The 22,400-nt window shown below is 39.2% G+C and overlaps 1 protein-coding gene across 2 annotated transcripts in view; it reads right to left on the bottom strand.

Annotated features, from left to right (window-relative positions):
• Window positions 1-295: 295 nt before the first annotated feature.
• Window positions 296-22,400, bottom strand: part of DNAAF4 (dynein axonemal assembly factor 4) — a 72,094-nt gene continuing 49,989 nt past the window's right edge. Inside the window, exons 7-9 of one of the 2 annotated variants that reach the window (XM_043920734.1) lie at window positions 6,667-6,820; window positions 4,957-5,062; window positions 296-3,078 (exon numbers count right to left, since the gene is read on the bottom strand). In XM_043920734.1, the coding sequence (XP_043776669.1) occupies window positions 2,966-3,078; window positions 4,957-5,062; window positions 6,667-6,820 (373 nt within the window). In that variant the 3' untranslated portion in view covers window positions 296-2,965. The remainder of the gene's footprint in view (window positions 3,079-4,956; window positions 5,063-6,666; window positions 6,821-22,400) is intronic. The other variant, XM_043920735.1, reaches the window with a different exon arrangement.

A 22,400-nucleotide genomic window follows, 5' to 3' on the forward strand; every position in this document is an offset into this window, starting at 1 on the left:
GAGCTCTGAAGAATTGATGCTTTTGAATTGTGGTGCTGGAAAGACTCAAGTGTCCCTTGGAAGGCAAAGATGTCAAACCAATCAATCCTAAAGGAGATCAAGTCTAAATATTCATTGGAAGGACTAACGCTGAAGCTCCAATACTCTGGCCACCTGATGCAAAAAGCCCACTCACTGAAAAAGACTCTGATGCTGGGAAAGATTGAAGGCAGGAAGAGAAGCGGACGGCAGAGGATGAGATGGTTAAATAGCATCACTGACTCAATGGACATGAATTTGAGCAAACTCTGGGAGACAGTCAAGGACAGGGGAGCCTGGTGTGCTGCAGTCCATGTGGTCACCTAGAGTCAGACAGGACTTAGCGACTGAACAACAACCAGGGCTCAACCACCAGATCTACTGGAAGCTAAGCGATGATGATGTTGGACCTTTTCTGACACTCCTAACTTCAATCAACTAGAGCCTGGAACTCTGTTTACTTTGCCAACTCCAAGGAGAATTCTTTGCTCAAGCTGTTTCATGAATATGCATGCACCTTTAGCTTAATAAAACTTCCCCAATTTTGGAGCTTGGGGAAAAATCCCCAGTGTTCTCTTTACTTGCTGCAAGTAATAAATCTTTCCTTGTTTGACTTGGTCATGTCTAAGGACTACCATAATAATTTTTCCTCTTAATAATCTTTTACTCTAAGTTTTAATGATAACTCTATTTGGGAAGCATGCTTTTATCATAAATGAAATGAAATAAATGAAATAGGAATGTGCATATCTCTAATTTAACTCTCTCACTACCCTCAGTCTAAGACATAAGTCCCTTAACAGAAGATTTGCTCAAAAAAGGTCAAGTAGTTCATGAATACAAATGAGTATCTATTGCTTTTAAACCAAGACTTAGAGGCTAGGGTCAAAAATAATAACTAACTACTTAAAACTCCCTTCTATCTCCTCCAAAAATAGATCTTTTGCACTTAGGGTAACTACTGGGCCCAGGTTTTTGTTTCTGATTGGGATGTAATAGGAATGAGACACGAGGGAAGGGAACAGGGCACAACCTTTTTTAAAAGAATGCCACAGTCATTGAGGATAGAGAAAAAACTGGTTAGAACCAACTAGGTCTAAGATGGTGGAAGATTTTTGACTACCAGTAGCCCCTAAGCCTCATTTCATGCTCCTTGTAATACATTAACTAAATGATACAGCCACAGGCGCCACGACAGTTCCAAGGCGGACCATAAAAGGCCAAAAAGTGGGCATGGCCCAATTGCTGGAAATCCCTGCCCTTTCTCCAAGAGAGTAGGAATAATTCTCCCACTATAATAAGCCTATGAAACTACCCAGCCCATAAAACTAACAACTCCCACACCTGGGCACAGCTCTCACCTTTTGAGATGGCTGTATTCTGTCTATGGAACCTGCATCTCTAAATAAACCTGCTTTCACTTTACTATGACTCGCTCTTGAATTCTTTCCTGCCCAAAGCCAAGGAACCTCACTTGATGGCCTGTCTCTGGGACTCATGGAGACCCGGGATGTGACCATCCTCTAGTGCCCCGTTTTTCCTGCAATAGGAAGAGCCTGAGAGAAGATTAGGTTAGCTAATGTATTCTGAATGTCAAACTAGAACACGATACACAGAAGAACCACCTTCTTTGCTTTTTCATACTTAAGATAAAAGTTCATTTTTCTCCCACATAACAGACAAGTGGTTTGGATGGGTAAGTAGATCTGATTTGCAAAGTCATTCTGGGACCTAAGTTGATGGGTTATCTCTGCCACCGTTAACATGAGGCTTCCTTCTCTGGGTCTAAGGTGACTCCATTTCCCAGAGAACCACCTTTACTTTGGTTACATTTATTTTTAAAAATAAAAACAAACCAGGGCTGATTATAAGAAAAAGCAATCCTACCTCCCCAGAAGGTCTGATAACTGAGCAGGACTGCTACAGAAGTTATCAAGAGTTGCTTTATAGAAGTAAAAGTTTCAAGCTTGCTGAACTAGGATACTCTTACATATGCAAAAAAGTATTACATCTTTAAAAAAAAAAAAAAGACTGTTTTATGATCCACTTGAATGACATCTGATGACCAAATACTGTAAAACTTATTTCTAAAAATTTTGTGGTTTTTTTCCCCTAAAAAAACCCCTAAATATAATCACAGAGAACTGTGACAACTGTTAGAAGCAAAAGGGAAGCTGTGCTGGTTTTGCTTAATGCTTGCATCACCACAGTGATACAACACAGCTGGTGGTGCAAGCCGGTGCCAGTAGCACAATGTTCTAAGTTAACATTTTCACCCTTTGCGGTCTTTTTTTTTTTCCTGGTATGTTTGACAGTGCTAGAAAACAATCTTACTAGAAAAGTTATCATCATCAGATAGTATTATAAAATATGATCCATGCTTTGGCTACACTCCCTACAGCTGAAGATAAGGTTTTCCAAACAGTTGTTTTATGAACACTAAGGTAAACTGGTCTAACCTAAAACAGGTAGTGGACCAGCATTCTTTTAAAAGAAGATTCTGTGCACTTGGAAACTAAGTGGAAACATCAATACTGATTATAACAAAGCCAAGCATTTTGACAATTAAATTGTGTATTTAATACAAACAAAAATATTTTATAAACACAATCTTTTATTTTAAGCTTCTTGTTAAAAATGAATCAGTAAGTGTCCTGGTAATCACACCAACAAATATATTATTAGTTATAAGGGCAAGCTGAATTCAGTAACAAAAAAAATTCTGTAGCAATATGAAACAAATAATTTAAATAATTATTCTTATTTTGATTTACTTATTCAAAAAAAATTCAAATCAAACATTTCATTTTCTACAGATTTATAATATTCTGCCCTCTATGGAACTAAACACAAAGTGATTCTGTATAATCTGCCATAATATGCACAGATTTCTAATGCCTCCAGTTATTTTGTTAAACTTAGAACAATACCTACTCGCTTCTAGTAGTCATTTAGATTCTAGTTCTGTTCCTTGAATTATATTCCGAATCTTCTCAGCATCATTTTGTACAATTTTGTTGGATGGATCAATCTTAAGAGCAGCTTCGTAATCCTGTAGGCCTGCATTTATATAGCAATGATGATCAATAAAATATTTTCTAAGTACCTCTGTTATCTAGACAACATTTTTTAAAAATAAAAAAAATCGTTAAATCCATGGTTCAGCATAAGTAACAGGCTTTGGTCTGATTCCCATTTTCACATACATTCTAAACTAAAGAAATTTTTAAGTAATTTCAGAAATAAATTATAATGATTTTAACCAAGATTCAGTAAGAAACAGTAATTTTAAACTGAAATACAAATAAGCTAACAGCTTAAACTCATTAAAGCATGAAGAGACTCTAAACTCATATATCAAAAGGACATTTTTATCACCTCAATTGAAAAGTAATTAATGTCATCTTATTTCAAAATTCTAGATCCTAAAAATTAATTTTGGTAGACTTAATCCATACTTTATATAACTCATAAACTATAGTTTGTGCTTTTTTTTGTAGTTATCCTATCTACAAAATTTCTTTGTGAAAAATTGGTTAAAAAGGAAAGCATTGTAGACTAGATGTTAAAAATATATAGCTGAATCTAAATCTTTACCAAAAAAATCAGTGGGAAGAATTTCTTTGTGAGTAACTCTGGTGGCTCAGTGGTAAAGAATCCTGCAATGCATGAGACACAGGTTCGATCCCTGGGTTGGGAAGATCACTTGGAGAAGGAACTGGCAACCCACTCCAGTATTTTTGTCTGGGAAATCCCATGGACAGAGGAACCTGGCAGGCTACGGTCCATGTGGTCACAAGAGTTGGACACAAATTAGGGACTAAACCACCAACCACCAAGGAAACTTGAGTTCCAGGTGCTATGGATTTGACATGCCACTTCAGGCAAATCACTTAATGTCTCCAAGCCTCCAGTTTTTCATCTTTAAAATGTAGGTTCAATAAAGTCTTTAAGTTCAAAAAAGTCTATGATGCTGCAATTCCTAAAGAATGCTTACAGTGTTTCATTCCTGTCTTAATAATTTTTATCCTCATGAAGCTGGGTATGACTCAAAGAAAGGATAGGCACATAAACCTAATTTGGATGCTTTGGTTAGAAAAATCTAAAAATGACAGAAACAAGCTTACAAACAAGTCAGAAATATAAAACTCTATAAGCTAAAGCCCATTTCCTGGCAAGACATTATCAGGAATTAGGCCTTTAGGTCTTAAATGAAGAGAAACTGAACTGGTATCTGGGTGGGGGGTATGAGAAGAGCATTGAAGATAAAACTCTGGGACAACATGAATAACTGCAAATAGTTCTTAAATACATTAAAAATGAAAAAAGAAATTAAAACACTAAAAATCAAGTAGATATGGCTTCCATATACATGGGACTGAATTACAAACCTTAGTACATTCTCACAAAAATAAGCAATTGATCATGTACTGTGCTACATCAATTGTTTCTGAGCTTATGCATGCATGTATGTATGCATGTCCTGGAGTAGGAAATGGCAAATCACTCCAATATTCTAGCCTGGAAAATTTCATGGACAGAGGAGCCTGGCAGGCTACAGTCCATGGGGTCACAAAGAGTTAGATACAATTGAGCATGCATATGTATGTGTATGCTATCTGTGTGTCTGACCAAAGAAGCTATTTTAAAATGTCCATTATTTCTTAAATGATTCATTTATATCCTTTAGCACACATTTTTTCCACAAAAAGTTGTCTGATATTACAGCATCTCCCTAGACCTAGGGAGATGTTTATAACTTGCATTAATTCCCTTCTACAATGATTTTTTAAAAATATTTCAAGTCATCTTTTGCCAGATAAATTACAAAGAATAAATTAAATGCTAAAAGTATAAAATAATGGAGTCATGTTGAATAATGGCAATGACATTTTTTTTCAGAGTACAACCTGGAACTTAAAACCTTTCATCTCTTACCTTCCACATACAACTCTAGTTGACAGAATGCTGTTCCGCGACGGATGTATGCCTTCATTCTTGCATTAGCGTTGTCTGCAACGGGTGGTGTCAATATTTCTAGGGCCTTGCAGAAAAAAAGAGGGAAAAACATAATTTCCCAATTCAAGCTTGAGCAAAAACAAGATAAAAATTCAACTTTAAAACAAGCCTCCGGCCCTTACCCACCTAAATTTCTGGCTTAACTGGACAGGAATTTATCAAATAGATACATTTATGTTAAACAATTTTAGGACTTGTTTGATTGTTCCTATACAAGATTCACTCCCTTGCCCCCAGACTTATGTTTTGGTTTATCATTTGAAACCTTTACAGCTTTACCTTTACTAGCAGGGATGGTTAAATATCATTAATTTAGTTAATGTTATTAATTACAATAATAAACATACTATATATAGTGCTTTTATATTCAAATTTGGTGATTCAGTTTATTCATTCATTCAATAAATATTTGTTCATGAAACTGTGCTAGTAAAATGAAAACTGGATCATGAAAATATTGTCAGATTTTCAATAACTTAATGAGATTGAAGTATGAGGACTTAATTGTTTCCTCCATATCCTCAATCTCAAGGAGACTCGTAACAGATTTTGCATGTGAGTTTCCCTTAAAATGTTACTTTGATATGGAAAAAAAGAAGAAACACTAAAAGTTTAAGATAATGACATGCTATTCACAATGGAAATTAGGATATACTAAGTAACTCTGAAAATGGAAAATGATTATGGAGATATCCTTCTATTGTGCAAGTTGTAGTTACATCAAGTCTCTGTCTCCCAATGTCTCCAAAACTTTATTAAGAGAAAAGGTGGGTACAAACTGACTACCATTTACTAATTTCCCTTTGAAATTCAACTGATATACAAAGGCAATTGATAAGGTATCTCTAATCTAACTTTGACTGCAGCCATGAAATTAAAAGATGCTTACTCCTTGGAACTAAAGCTATGACCAACCTAAATAGCATATTAAAAAGCAGAGACATTACTTTGCCAACAAAGGTCCGTCTAGTCAAGGCTATGGTTTTTCCAGTGGTCATGTATGGATGTGACAGTTGGACTATAAAGAAAGCTGAGTGCCAAAGAATTGATGCTTTTGAACTGTGGTGTTGGAGAAGACTCTTGAGAGTCCCTTGGACTGCAAGGAGATTCAACCAGTCCATCCTAAAGGAGATCAGTCCTGGGTGTTCATTGGAAGGACTGATGTTGAAGCTGAAACTCCAGTACTTTGGCCACCTGATGTGAAGAGCTGACTCGTTGGAAAAGACCCTGATGCTGAGAGGGATTGGGGGCAGGAGGAGAAGGGGATGACAGAGGATGAGATGGCTGGATGGCATCACCGACTTGATGGGCATGAATTTGAGTAATCTCCGGGAGTTGGTGATGGACAGGGAGGCCTGGCGTGCTGAGATTCACGGGGTCACAAAGAGTCGGACACGACTGAGCGACTGAACTGAACTGAGCTGAATCTAACTTGAAGTCTCAAACTACACCAATAACTTATCCATAAAAAAATTTTTTTTCAGTAAAAATATGTAATAAGTGAGAAGATTCTTAAAATCATTGCATCTCAATTATTTAAATTTACCTGACAAAAGATAAAGCCATCACTTCAATCAATAATGGGAGCAGAGCAATTTTAAAGCAATATATATAAATAGATACAAATACCTTAGAAGAATCTTCGATGGCCTTGTGTAAGTTTTTCAGTTTTAGGTGGCAAGCAGCCCGATTCAAATACAGTAGTGGAATCTTATTATTTAGTCTTATGGCTAAGTTGTATGCATTAATAGCTGCCAAATAGTTTTCCGTTGCAAACAATTTGCTAATGGAACAAAAACATAAAAGAAAAACAATGTAACACTGAAACAGAAACACAGAAATACTATCTAATGATACCTGGCAGAGGGGATGGATGGCTGACCTCTCTTTCCGTTCCTTGAATTATACTGGACGTTGCAGGTGGCACTATCGTACCTATCCCCCGAACATCAGCGTGTAATCTGAACGGGACTGGCCTCGCCTCCGCCTCCAAGGGCAGTTAATCAGTAACTTAAGCCAATAGGCATATTTCCATCCTCCTTGCTACAATGATTGACACAGGGATGGATTTTTGACCTAAACTGCATTTTCAGAATGAAGCCTGTGATTTTATAATATTACCAAAGTTGGAGAGCAAAAAATTGGGAAAACGCCCCCTGCTGGATACAAATGTAGAAAGCACACAAGCGAAAATTGTTGCTGACAGTTTTGAAACTGTGCGAGGAGCCAGCACTAGAATAAGGCTAATACTATGGAATTATGAAAAGGATAATAAGGCAGAAGGAAACTCGAGTTCTTAGTGATACAGTTAAGCTGTTGGATCAAGCTTTAACCGACAAGCAACACACCTTTAGTTTTTTAATTATGTAAGCAAATAAATTCCTTTAAATATTGCTTCTGCCTGTGCATGCTCAGTCGTGTCTGACTCTTTGTGACCCTGTGGACTGTAGCCCATCAAGCACCTCTGTTCAAGAAATTTTCCAGGCAAGAATACTGGAGTGGGTTGCCATTTCCTCCTCCAGGGGATCTTCCTGACCCAGGGATTGAACCGACATCTGTGTTTCCTGTATTACAGGTGGATTCTTTACCCACTGAGCCATCCTTTAAACATTAAGCCAGTTTAAATTGGGTTTCTCAGTTACTTGCAAATGAAAGCATTCTAATAAATACACTCTTTCAGTTCAAATCTCCCCAAATTCTCTTCAAATAAAGATATATACATAATTAAAGGATTTATTTAAAATGTAATTTGTTTTTCACGTACAATTCCTAGTATTTTGAAAAATACATAAACATAAGGAAAATAGAAAGTCTTTCCAAATATAAAAGTGCCTTATAAACAACATTTAGTATTCATTTCCAGACAATTGTACTATACACTTCACAATTTTAGAATATTAAACACAATGACTTCAAAAGCAGACCCATAAAAGCACCCTGCAAATCATGAATAAAAGGTAAAAGGACACCACAGTGACATCTAACCTAAGTCTGACTCAGGTTTAAAATAACCTGCACAAACTAGAAAAGCTAATTCTGTGGAACAGTTTACATTTCTGAAATGTCTCATATCAGCGAGGATGCTTCTGACCACAAGTAACAGAACCTCAACTCAAACTGGTTTAAACAAGGAAGGAAACAGATCACCTCACATTAAAACAGCTTAGAGGAAAAGGCTCCATGCCCCATGTGATCAGTAACACATGGGTCTTATCAAGGCCTCAGGTTCCTGCTCCATCCTACTGGACTCAGCAGTTGCTTCATCCTGGGGCTGGTTTTCCTTATGCATGGTTCTAGGTGCCACACTCAGGCATGATATTCATTAAAAGAAAATAGGACAGTATCTTCTGGTATATGCTTCTTGAGATCAAGAAAACCTTGCCAGAAATCTCCCAGTTTACCACCTTCCCCAAATCTCATGGATCAAAAATACCAAGTCTTAAAAAAGTATTTTGCCTTAAAAAACCTACCAGTTTCTTTCGTTCTCAGTCCTTCCACCCATTCTCTTTCTCCAATTTCACTCCTCAGCTCTATATACTGCTGTTTGGAAACTTCTTTAAATAATTCAACAATATGACCATCTTTCCATGTTAACAAATACAGAAATATACTATTTTCACAGAGATTTTCAAAGAGGTTCCCTCATTTGTGCAAGGATTTCTAAAACCTGTCTCCTCCTACTAATGGACACTCACGTGTCTTGTTTCCCAATATTCAGCTTTTATAAACAATACTGTAATAAACATTATTGTGTGTACATATATATGTGTATATATATACACACATATATATATAAAATACACACACCAGCAATGTAATGATAATAATCTTGATATGCTGCAATCAGAATTTATCCCTGGTCTTGGGATAGGGTCCCCACCCTAAGTCACACAGACAAGGTCTACACGCCTAAACAAAATAGGGGCTCTACCAGCAAGGATAAAAGGAGACAATAAATGTTGGCTAGATAGTCTATTGTGTCTACTACAAACCTTTTTCAATTAATTAACATTTAATTGTAAAATTTACCATTTTAACCATTTTGAAGTGTACAGTTTAGTGGCATTAAACACATAAACACTTTACACACTTTTGTACAACCAGCAGCACCATACACATCTAGAATATTTTTATCTCCCCAAAACAAAGCTCCGTTGAATCTAAGCCAAGGGATGAAACGCTTTCATCTCCAGAGGCTTTGTTTCATGCTAGCCTTCTATATTTACACAGATGTAAACAGTCCAACTGTCCTTTACTGTGTTTAAACTCACGGGACAGTTGTTCACAGAAGGATTGAGGTAGACAAGCCTTCCAAAAGAGCAATAGATTGAGAAAACTGTTAACGAGCTTGTATCTACATACTACTATATAAGAAAGATAATAAGAACCTACTGTATAGCACAAGGAACTCTACTCAATACTCTGTAATGACCTACATGGGGGAAGAATCTAAAAAAGAGTGGATATATGTATATGTATAACTGATTCACTTTGCTGTACATCTCAAACTAACACAACACTCTAAACATCTGTATGCCAACAAAAATTTTAAAAAAAGAACCACTGTAGGAGGTTTAATAGGAAGAAATATGAAATATTAAACATTTTCAATGTTTGCATATATATTAAACTATAAATGCAATGAACATTATATTCCTAAAAGTTTAACACCAGTACAAACATTCAACAAAGTATAATTTGTTTTATGACTTTCAGAATGGTTCTGAACTCAGAAATAGCTGAATTTCAAAAGGAAAAGGGGAAAAAACTAAATCTCAGTCTTAGGGGCAGTAGCATTTGAAGAACAAATTTAAACACAGAAGCTAATAACCAGTAAGTCTTGCCTGATGGCTCCAAATAAAGCAATGACAGTGAAAAGAATTATACAAAAATACTCATTTAAAACATACTGAGTCCTTATGGTACCGCCTGTACAGAAAGAACAGATGTGGACAATTGCACACACTACTGTCATTTTTACGATGACTGATTGGTTTCCATTGTAAAAAAAGAAACATCATGATTGGCAATAGCCAGAAAGGCCAAACATTTTGAGCAACAGTTGAACATAACAGCAGCCGTAACAAGCAGCAGTGATTAGAAAGAAGCAATTTGGAGGGAAGTAAAGAAAGAGACAGTAAAAGAAGTTAAAGAGAAATCAAAAGCAGTGGGGCTTAGAAACAGCAGAGGAGGCCAGGAGTAACACATATTCCAACAGAAGACACAATAGTTCTATCTGGTGGGCAATAAGAACTCTAATAGCACCTTACCCCTCAAAAGATTTTGAAGGTCCTTGTTTCTTTCATCTTATGTGGGTAGAAAACATTCTTGGTATTTCAAGAGCTTCTAAAACTGAGTATTACTGCACCTTAGTGAAGGAACACCAACCAGTACAATTTAGCACTCAGGATGGAAGGAGGAAAGGGATGCTGTACAACCAAATAAAATGACAGGTTAAGCCATAATGGTGACTGCACTGCAGTGGAATATTTTGGGTTGTAAAATGCATACAATCAATCAACAAACAAAATTATAATTATGTCAAAGAAGTTATTTTAGAATATGGATTCTAAACTTCAAGTCAGGCAAAAGACAGCATAAGAAAACTGTCTTATCTCCACAAACAAAGACTTGTAAAAAAATGCAGCAGAGCAAGGCAAATTTGGCAGATCTGTTCTGAAAGTAGGCAGATCCAAGAGGATACTGGGAGACAATTTTCCATGGGTCTTTTATGTTCCTGCATGTCATTTGTCAACAGATGCACTGAGGGCTTTTGTTTGGGACTGTCTTTTCAAAGATGTTTGTACAGTGGACACCTTGGATGACAGAGACATGGTCTCTCTCTGAGGCAATTAATAGATTTGTTTGCTGTTCAGAATAATAAAGATATTATCACCCTGTGAGGCAAAAGTTAGACAGGCTTGCTTATAATACTCTTGTAAAAAATTGTGTTCCTTAAGCTTGGCCTTCTCAGCTCTGGTACAAACCGATTTTGTGTATAGCATCCACTTGGGTCCACTTCTGCATTGGTCCTATGGGATTTCAGGCACAGAGGAACTAACATGAAGGTCATACTGTTTGACATGCCTTGAATAGTAAAGTCCTTTGTGTTTGACTCAAGAGTCTCCTGACTTCTGCCAGCATCTGTGAAACTGTGGTAGGCTAATTCTTCACAGTTCTTGTCAGGGCATGGATCCAAACCAAAGTACCAGAAAGAAATTCAATCTGGCAAGCAGAACCATATATCCTGTGTTGGGAGAAGCTGGTAACAGGTGGTTAACAATCAGCATCAAAAAGTTCAACATGAAGTAAAAGGATATCCAGACAGGCAGACAGAGTCCAGCTACAGAAAATTCACAAACAGCAAGCAAACAGGGATTCAGACTGGCACAAGTTGGTACTAGGCGAGTCAGTGAGCAAATGGCAGGCTCCTACACACAACGCGGGGGTTCAGAAGCAGAATTAACCTGGGTGGCAAGAGAAAAAGTAAAAGCAAATCACAGCCTCAGTCTTAAAAGGACTGGAGTTAGATTAGGCAGGTTCTTAATGCTGGCACTTAGGCCAAGAGAAAAAAAAGAAAATTCAGACACTAGAACTAGTGTAGGTAATTTTATGTCATGACAATAATATGCTGCTGGGTGCTACTAGATTGCAGAATTACATATCTTTAGTTTCCTCCTATCTAACATTATAATTTGCTGTACAGAGTGAGGTATGCAGATGGGATTCAAGTGGTCCTATGTCATGAGAAGAAGAAACTTTCAGTCTTTGGTTAAGACAGTCCAAAAAAACTCACGCTGAAACTCAAGTACAGAGCAACATAGGTGGGATAAAACAACGATCGAGCTAACCTTACATGACTAAAAGTGTCTGGAAGGGTAGTTATTAGTTATTCATAAATTCTGAGTCATGTGAGGCTGTTAAATAACAACACACCATGTGAAAATCTAAATTAGAGCACAGAGATTGTTTTATGTGAAGTGTTCTCAGTAAAAAGCTATCTGGTACAATGTTAATTACAAAAGGTAAAATGTTTTCATGAACAAATAAAATTACCTTAGTTTATTTATTTTCCTGAAATGTAGATTTGGCATTTAAAACTAAAGATCGGCAGTAAAAGACTAAGTAAAGAAAAATGAAAACATTCTATGGCTTTTTTTAAAGAGTCTCTTTTGAGTAGATACAATCCCATGAAGAGTTTTCTCAAATGACTGCTCTTTTGGAAGGCTTGTCCACTTCTACCCTTCTGTGAACAAGTGTCCCGTGAGTTTAAACACAATAAAGGACAGTTGGACTGTTTATGTCTGTGTAAATATAGAAGGCTAACATGAAACAAAGCCTCTGGAGATGAAAGCGCTTCATCGTTTGTCTTAAATTCAACACTGCTTCTGAATGGCGTCTATTACGTCTGTTTCTATATTCTGTACTGTGTTACATGGCTAAAGAGGATACATTTCTCTCTAATAACTACTACCTTTCATCTGTTCATACTTGGCAGGATGATTAGTTGTACTTTGTTTCTCTGAATGTCACTAGTTACTAAGTTTTCTTCCATCTCTCTTCATTTTTAACTCTCCTATTTTGCTTCTCTTTGTACCTAACTGTAGGCAGCACTTTACAGCATCATCTTTTAGGATTTGAAATAGCTCAGCAGGAATTCCATCACCTCTACTAGCTATATTCATAGTGATGCTCCCTTTGGGACTTTGACATCTTTACCCTACATCCTAACAGGTACAAAAAACCAACAGAAACTAAGGTGATTGTAATTTACCAGTCACACTTCACCACAATCAAGTACACTTTTTTGCACTAGGTTGCTACCAATTCAATGCTTTTGCCAGTTGTCATATGCACACACACTTCTTTTGCTGTACCTGTGAGCAAAATTCCAACACTAGCTCAATGATCTTATCTGTCCTTTCCATTCAAATCGAAATCACATCACTGGTATATCAGAAATAAAACCAGGGCTTCCCCGTGGCTCAGAGGTAAAGAATCCTCCTGTCAATGCAGGAGACACAGGTTTGATCCCTGATCTGGGAAGATCCCAAATGCTGCGGAGCAACTAAGCCTGTGTACCACAACTACTGAGCCTGTGTTCTAGAGCCCATGAGCTGCAACTACTGAAGCCCAATGCCCTAGAGCTCACACTCCATAGCAAGAGATGCCACCGCTATGAGAAGCCTGAAAATCGCAACTAGAGTAACCTGCACATTGCAACTAGAGAGTAGGCCCCACTCACTGCAACCAGAGAAAGCCCATGCAGCAATGGAGACCCGGCACAGCCAAAACATAAATATATAAATAAATTTATCTGTAACAAAAGAAATAAAACCAGACTAAACACTGCCTAGGACCATTTAGCCAGTCCCAGCACCATAACAACAAAGGACTTTCTAACTATGTCCAACAACCTGTTATCTTTGGGCACTGACCAAAAAGCAGCTGCTTCTTTGCCCTCACATGAAAGTTCACATCTGCTGGTTTTTCCTGTTCCATCCCCCTCTATTCCTTTACACTTTCTTACTCGTGATTCGAGCATAACTGACTCCAACTCCCACCCCCATCATTTCTTAATCCTCAATTTTTCCACACAATGCCTGTTAAAGTAAACCTGGCTCTCTCTGGAGGGCAGTGCTGTATCTACCACCTTCTCTATGGAGGATTCCCTCCCCACATCACGGGAGGGGCTAGGATCATAGGCACGGGCATTCTCCAGACTCACTTCTGCCAAGTTCCAACCTGTAACTCTCCCTTAGTGAAAGAAAATCATCATCCTTTAGGACTCTGACATCTTTACCCTATAACCTCTGATCACTGACATCTAATTGGCTTTTTAAAATCATTCTTCTCTTATTCATTGAAGTCTTTGATACCTGGGTCCCAGCATCTGTCTCCAACCCAATTCATGCCATAATTCCCAAAGATTCTAAAGTTTAGGTATATGACCCACTTATCAGTTTAGCCCTGAAATACCTGGGACTCCTTAACTCAAGGTGGCAAGAATACAGAAGAAATATACAAAAAAAGGTCTTAATGACCCAGGAAACCACGATGGCATGGTCTGGTCACTCACCTAGATAGAGCCAGACATCCTGAAGTATAAGGTCAAGTGGGCCTTACGAAGCATCACTACTAACAAAGCTAGTGCAGGTGATGGAAATCCCGCTGAGCTATTTCAAATCCTAAAATATGATGCTGTTAAAGTGCTGCACTCAATATGCCAGCAAATTTAGAAAACTCAGCAGTGGCTACAAGGCTGGAAAAGGTCAGTTTTCATTTCAATCCCAAAGAAGGGCAATGCCAAAGAATGTTCAAACTACCATACAGTTGCACTCATTTCATATCCTAGCAAGGTAATGCTCAAAATCCTTCAAGCTAGGCTTCAGCAGGATATGAACCAAGAACTTCCAGATGTACAAGTTCCATCACTTCACAGCAAATAGAAGGGGAAAAAAAAGAAAACAGTGACAGACTTTATTTTCTTGGGCTCCAAAATCACTGTAGACGATTATTACATCCATGAAATTAAAAGATGCTTGCTCCTTTTAAGGAAAGGACAAAAGAAAGGAAAGCTATGACAAACTTAGACAGCATATTAAATAGCAGAGACATCACTTTGCCAACAAAGGGCCATCTAGTCAAAGTTATGGTTTTTCCAGTAGTCATGTACTGATGTGAGAGTTGTGCCATAAAGAAGGCTGATCACTGAAGAATCAATGCTTTTGAATTGTGGTGCTGGAGAAGACTCCTGATAGTCCCTTGGGCTGCAAGGAGATCAAACCAGCCAATGCTAAAGAAGATCAACCCTGAGTATTCATTGGAAGGACTTATGCTGAAGCTGAGGTTCCAATACTTGGGTTACCTGATGTGAAGAGTTGACTCACTGGAAAAGACCCTGATGCTAGGAAGATTAAGGGCAAAGAGAAGAAGGGGGTGACAGAGGATGAGATGGCTGGATAGCATCACCGGCTCAGTGACATGAATTTGAGCAAATTCCGGGAGACAGTGGAAGACAGAGGAGCCTGGCATGCTGCAGTCCATGGGGTTGCAGTCAGACACAACTCACTGGCTATAACAACCTTAACTCAAATGACCTTTCCTTCACTTTTGCTACCCACTCCAGGACCACCACCTGGACTTGTCATCACCTGATCTGCACTTCTTCAGTGATATCAAACTCTGGAATCCCAGTCACTGACTAGAACTTTCTATCCTGCAAACTTTCCCTTCATCAATCTTCAACCTATAGTGTCCTCTAAAGTCTTAACCGCTCCATTTTTCCTGAGTCCACTGGGCCACCATGGCATCTCTTCCTTGCTAACCCAGCCGAGATTTCTATTTTTAAAAAATAGATTATTTTTTTATTTTTTTGGCCATGCTGCACAGCATGTGGGATCTTAGTTCCTAGCCAGGGATCAAACCTGAGCCTTGTGCATTGGAAGCGCAGAGTCTTAACCACTGGATTGCCTGGGAAGTCCCCCAGCCTAGACATCATAGCTGGATATCTAAGCTATTTTTCAACCTGGTCCTTTGTACTACTAGTCTTCTGCTGTACTTGTCCATCAAAATTCCAACTTTGGCTCAATGATCTATTCTTAAATCTGAAACACTAAACACTCTAGAAGATAAATCACATAGCTGTGCTGAATAACATCTCCATGAATTCATGCTCTCTAACCTAGTAGAGACCTCAATAGAACCCACTAAGCAATTTTTGTTAGAAACTTACCTAGTTTCACACTTGTCTTCACTTTCTTTCCTTCCACCTCAGAAAATCAGTTCAGTTCAGTTCAGTCACTCAGTCCTGTCCGACTCCTTGCAACCCCATGGACTGCAGCACGCCAGGCCTCCCTGTCCATCACCAACTTCCAGAGTTTACTCAAACTCATGTCCTTGAGTCAGTGATGCCATCCAAGCAGCTCGTCCTCTGCCGTCCCCTTCTCCTTCCGCCTTCAATCTTTCCCAGCATCAGGGTCTTTTCAAATGAGTCAGTTCTTCACATCAGTTGGCCCAAGTAGTGGAGTTTCAGCTTCAGCATCAGTCCTTCCAATGAATATTCAAGACTAATTCCCTTTAGGATGGACTGGTACAGTCCAAGGGGACTCTCAAGAGTCCTCTCCAATACCACAGTTAGAAAGCATGAATTCTTCGGCACTCAGCTTTCTTTATAGTCCAACTCTCACATCCATACACACTACTGGAAAAATCACAGCTTTGACTAGACAGACATTTGTTGGCAAAGTAATGTCTCTGCTTTTTAATATTCTGTCTAGGCTGGTCATAACTTTCCTTCCAAGGAGCAAGTGTCTTTTAATTTCATGGCTGCAGTCACCATCTGCAGTGACTTTTGAAGCCCAAAACAATAAAGTCTGACACTGTTTCCACTATTTCTCCATCTATTTGCCATGAAGTGATGGGACTAGATGCCATGATCTTAGTTTTCTGAATATTGAGCCTTAAGCCAACTTTTTCACTCTCCTCTTTCAGTTTCATCAAGACGCTCTTTAGTTTCTTTGTTTTCTGCCATAAGGGTGGTGTCATCTACATACCTGAGGTTATTGATATTTCTCCGGGCAATCTTGATGCCAGCTTGTGCTTTATCCAGTCCAGCATTTCTCTTTAAATAAGTTAAATAAGCAAGGTGACAATATACAGCCTTGAAGTACTCCTTTCCCAATTTGGAACCAGTCTGTTGTTCCATGTCCAGCTCGAAATGTTAATTCCTGACCTGCATACAGATTTCTCAGGAAGCAAATCAGGTGGTCTGGTATTCCTATCTCTTGAAGAATTTTCCACAGTTCATTGTGATCCACACAGTCAAAGGCTTTGGCATAGTCAATAAAGCAGAATTAGATGTTTTTCTGGAACTCTCTTCCTTTTTCAATGATCCAACAGATGTTGGCAATTTGATCTCTGGTTCCTCTGCCTTTTCTAAATTGAGCTTGAACATCTGGAATTTCATAGTTTATGTACTGTTGGAGCCTGGCTTGGAGAATTTTGAGCATTATTTTGCTAGCATGTGAGATGAGTGCAATTGTGTGGTAGTCTGAGGATTCTTTGGCATTGCCTTTCTTTGGGATTAGAATGAAAACTGACCTTTTCCAATCCTGTGACCACTGCTGAGTTTTCCAAATTTGCTGGCATATTGAATGCAGCGCTTTAACTGCATAATCTTTTAGGATTTGAAATAGCTCAACTGGAATTCCATCACCTCCCCTAGCTTTGTGTGTAGTAGTGATTCCTAAAGCCCACTTGACTTCACACTCCAGGATGTCTGGCTCTAGGTGAGTGATCACACCATCCTGATTATCTGGGTCATGAAGATTTCTTTTGTATAGTTCTGTGTATTCTTACCACCTCTTCTTAACATATTTTGCTTCTGTTAGGTCCATACCATTTCTGTCCTTTATCAAACCCATCTTTGCACGTAATGGTATCTCTTGGTATCTCTAATTTTCTTGAAGAGATCTCTAGTCTTTCCCATTCTATCTCTATTACAACTTAATCTTCCAGTATTTTCTAGACCTCAGTAACCAATCCAATAGGAAAGCACATTCAGCTATGTGCACTTCAGCACTCTCAGGCCTCAAGGAAGAGCAATTCATAGCCACACCACTTGGGCTGTCTTCACTAAGGGTAAACAATCGGAACAAAAGAACAAGAATTTCATTCATCTGCAAGGGTTATACACCACCATCTGGAACAAAAGCTTTGCAATCATACTGATGTGGGATTGAATCCTGGTTTTATTTATAAACCACCACGTTAGCCAAATTTCTCAACCTCTCTAGCCCTCTTTCTATATTTTAGAAACTTGGGGTCAAGATAATAATATACAACTAGTTATACTGTTAAAATAATTAAAAGAGCTAGTTTGTGTAAAGCAGCTAGCTTTACGATAAACATTTGTTAAATGAGTGCAAAAAGCAGTGGTTCCTAGCTAACTACAGTAGTAAGGATTTAATGAAATAGTATGTGCAAAGCTCTGGTAACCTATCACAAGCTATGAACATAATAACTGTGATTATGACAATGACAGCTTAAAGACAAGCAAATGGGAGGAGCAAAGATGGCGGAGGAATAGGACAGGGAGACCACTTTCTCTCCTACAAATTCATCAAAAGAATAACTGAACGCAGAGCAATCTTCACAAAACAACTCCTGATCTCTAGCTGAGGTCATCAGGCGCCCAGAAAAGCAACCCATTGTCTTCGAAAGGAGGTAGGACAAAATATAAAAGATAAAAGGGGAGACAGGGGAGCTAAGGACGGAGATCCGTCCAGGGAAGGGACTCTTAATAGAGGAAGTTTTCAAGCACCGGGAAACCCTCACACTGGCGGGTCTGGGGGAAGTTTTTGAACCTCGGAGGGCAACCTGACTGGGAGAGGAACAATAAATAAAACTCACAGATATCGTGCCTAAAAGCAACTCCCAGCGGAAAAGTACCCCAGATGCCCGCATCCACCACCAGCAAGTGGGGGCAGAACGGAGAGGAGCGGGTGGCATTGCTTAGGGTAAGGACCGGGCCTGAGTCCCCTGAGGACAATCGGAGGGAGCTTTTGTGAGTTACCAACTTAAACTGTGGGACAGTAAAAGAGAGAGAGAAAATTAACCGGCCGAACACACTGCCGGCCCGTTCGCAGAACAAAGGGACCGAGAAAGTCCAGAGAAGAGCTCGCAGGCTGCAGACCGGCCCAGCCCCGCCGGAGGCAGGAGGCAGGGGAGAGGGGAAGGGGCAGGCTCGGCCCCAAAGACCGCATCCCCTACCACACTGCAAACAGGCCTCCACTTTCTAAGCAAAGACCTCCTGAGATTCTGGATGGTCGACATCCGCCAGGAGGGTCGCAGCGAGACACAGGACGCAGGCACCCGACCAGCGCGGGCGGGGACTGGGGCTGGGGACGCGGAGGGCAGAAGGCGCACGCACCCGGGGAGAGCGCCCCGGCAAGCCCCTGGCTGCCTGAACCGCTCTGACGGGGAAGGCACAAAACGCAGGCGCAGCTTTGTGTTCCGTGCTTTTGTGGAACACCCGAGGGCTGGAACCGCGCGCAGTGCAGGGCACACTCCATATAGAGCAGCCGGGAGCCTGAGCAGCGTAGACGGAGAAGGCAGCGCCAGCCCCTCCCCGCAGCGCGACGTAACTAGCTACCTGAATAAGAGACCACCTCCGCCAGCCTGTGTCAGGGCGGAAATTAGGCGCGGAAGAGACCGGCAAACAGAAGCCAAATAAACAAAGGGAACCGCTTCAGAAGGGACCGGTGTAACAGATTAAAATCCCTGTAGGTAACACCGACTACATCGGAAGGGGCCTGTAGATATCAAGAAGTGTAAGCTGGGACGAGGAGCTATCTGAAACTGAACTGAACCCACACTGACCGCAACAGCTTCAGAGAAATTCCTAGATACATTTTTTTTTTTTTAATAAAGGAAAAAAATTTTTTTTTCTTTTTTCATGTTTTCTCTTTTATTTTCTTTTAAAATTCCCTATTACTCCATTACTCCTTAACTTTCATTTTCACAGATTTTTACGATTTTCTTAATTAGGGAAAAAAAATTTTTTTAATTTTCTTTACTTGTTTTTTTTTTCTCTTCTACTTTCTTTTTTTATTTCCTTTTAAAGTCCTCTATTACTCCTCTACTACTCCTTAATTTTCATTTTCATTACACTATAACCTTACAAAAAAAAAAAGAAGCCCAATTTTTAAACCAAACTTTGTATATATTTCTAAAATTTTTGTGTGTGTGTTTTGGTTTTTGCCTTTAATATAGTATTTTTAAAAGTCTAACCTCTACTCTAGATTTTTAATCTTTGTTTTTCAGTATATGATATAAATTGTGGACATTTAAGAATCCAGTATTCAGTTCCCATTTTTATACAGCAGTGTGTTGATTATTCTCTCCCAATCTTGACTCTCCTTTTTCTACCTCAGAACATCTCTATTTCCTCCTTTCCCCTTCTCTTCCCAATCCAATTCTGTGAAACTTTGTGGGTCTCTGGGCTACGGAGAACACTCTGGGAACAGACAACTGCATAGATCGATCTCTCTCCTCTTGAGTCCCCCTTTTTCTCCTCCTGCTCATCTCTATCTCCCTCCTCCCTCTCCTCTTCTTCATGTAACTCTGCGAACCTCTCTGGGCGTCCCTCACGGGGGAGAATCTTTCGCCATTAACCTAGAAGTTTTATTAGCAGTGCTGTATAGTAGAAGTCTTGAGACTACTGGAAGAATAAAACTGAAACCCAGAGGCAGGAGACTTGAGCCCAAAACCCAAGAACACCAGAAAACTCCTGACTTCATGGAACTTTAAGTAATAAGAGACCGTCCAAAAGCCTCCATACCTACACTGAAACCAACCACCACCCAAGAGCCAATAAGTTCCAGAGCATGACATACCACGCAAATTCTCCAGCAACGCAGAAACATAGCCCTGAATGCTAACATACAGGCTGCCCAAGGTCACACCTAACACATAGACACATCTCAAAACTCATCACTGGGCACTCCATTGCACTCCAGAGAAAAGAAATCAAGTTCCACGCACCAGAACACCGAAGCAAGCCTCCCTAACCAGGAAACCTTGACAAGCCAAACGTCCAACCCCACCCACTGGGTAAAACCTCCACAATAAAAAGGAATCACAGACCTCCAGAATACAGAAAGCCCACTCCAGACACAGCAATCTAAACAATATGAAAAAGCAGAGAAATACCCTACAAGTAAAGGAACATGAAAAATGCCCACCAAGTCAAACAAAAGAGGAGGAGATAGGGAATCTACCTGAAAGAGAATTTAGAATAATGATAATAAAAATGATCCAAAATCTTGAAAACAAAATGGAGTTACAGATAAATAGCCTGGAGACAAAGACTGAAAAGATGCAAGAAATGTTTAATGAAGACCTAGAAGAAATAAAAAAGAGTCAATTAAAAATGAATAATGCAATAAATGAGATCAAAAACACTCTGGAGGGAACCAAGAGTAGAATAACGGAGGCAGAAGATAGGATAAGTGAGGTAGAAGATAAAATGGAGGAAATAAATGAAGCAGAGAGGAAAAAAGAAAAAAGAATCAAAAGAAATTAGGACAACCTCAGGGACCTCTGGGACAATATGAAACGCCCCAACATTCGAATCATAGGAGTCCCAGAAGGAGACAAAAAGAAAGGCCATGAGAAAATACTCGAGGAGATAATAGCTGAAAACTTCCCTAAAATGGGGAAGGAAATAGCCACCCAAGTCCAAGAAACCCAGAGAGTCCCAAACAGGATAAACCCAAGGCGAAACACCCAAGACACATATTAATCAAATTAACAAAGATCAAACACAAAGAACAAATATTAAAAGCAGCAAGGGAGAAACAACAAATAACACACAAAGGGATTCCCATAAGGATAACATCTGATCTATCAATAGAAACCCTCCAGGCCAGAAGGGAACGGCAAGACATACTTAAGGTAATGAAAGAGAATAACCTACAACCTAGATTACTGTACCCAGCAAGGATCTCATTCAGATATGAAGGAGAATTCAAAAGCTTTACAGACAAGCAAAAGCTGAGAGAATTCAGCACCACCAAACCAGCTCTTCAACAAATGCTAAAGGATCTTCTCTGGACAGGAAATGCAGAAAGGTTGTATAAACGTGAACCCAAAACAACAAAGTAAATGGCAACGGGACCACACCTATCAATAATTACCTTAAATGTAAATGGGTTGAATGCCCCAACCAAAAGACAAAGATTGGCTGAATGGATACAAAAACAAGACCCCTATATATGCTGTCTACAAGAGACCCACCTCAAAACACGAGACACATACAGACTGAAAGTGAAGGGCTGGAAAAAAATATTTCATGCAAACGGAGACCAAAAGAAAGCGGGAGTCGCAATACTCATATCAGATAAAATAGACTTTCAAATAAAGGATGTGAAAAGAGACAAAGAAGGACACTACTTAATGATCAAAGGATCAATCCAAGAAGAGGATATAACAATTATAAATATATATGCACCTAACATAGGAGCACCGCAATACGTATGGCAAATGCTAACATGTATGAAAGAGGAAATTAATAGGAACACAGTAATAGTGGGAGACTTTAATACCCCACTCACAACTATGGATAGATCAACTAAACAGAAAATTAACAAGGAAACACAAACCTTAAATGACACAATGGACCAGCTAGACCTAATTGATATCTATAGGACATTTCACCCCAAAACAATCAACTACACCTTTTTCTCAAGTGCACATGGAACCTTCTCCAGAATAGATCACATCCTGGGCCACAAATCTGGTCTTGGAAAATTCAAAAAAAATTGAAATCATTCCAGTTATCTTTTCTGATCACAGTGCAG

This window comes from Cervus elaphus, chromosome 12 (assembly GCF_910594005.1).
Source record: "Cervus elaphus chromosome 12, mCerEla1.1, whole genome shotgun sequence".
NCBI lineage: Eukaryota > Metazoa > Chordata > Mammalia > Artiodactyla > Cervidae > Cervus > Cervus elaphus.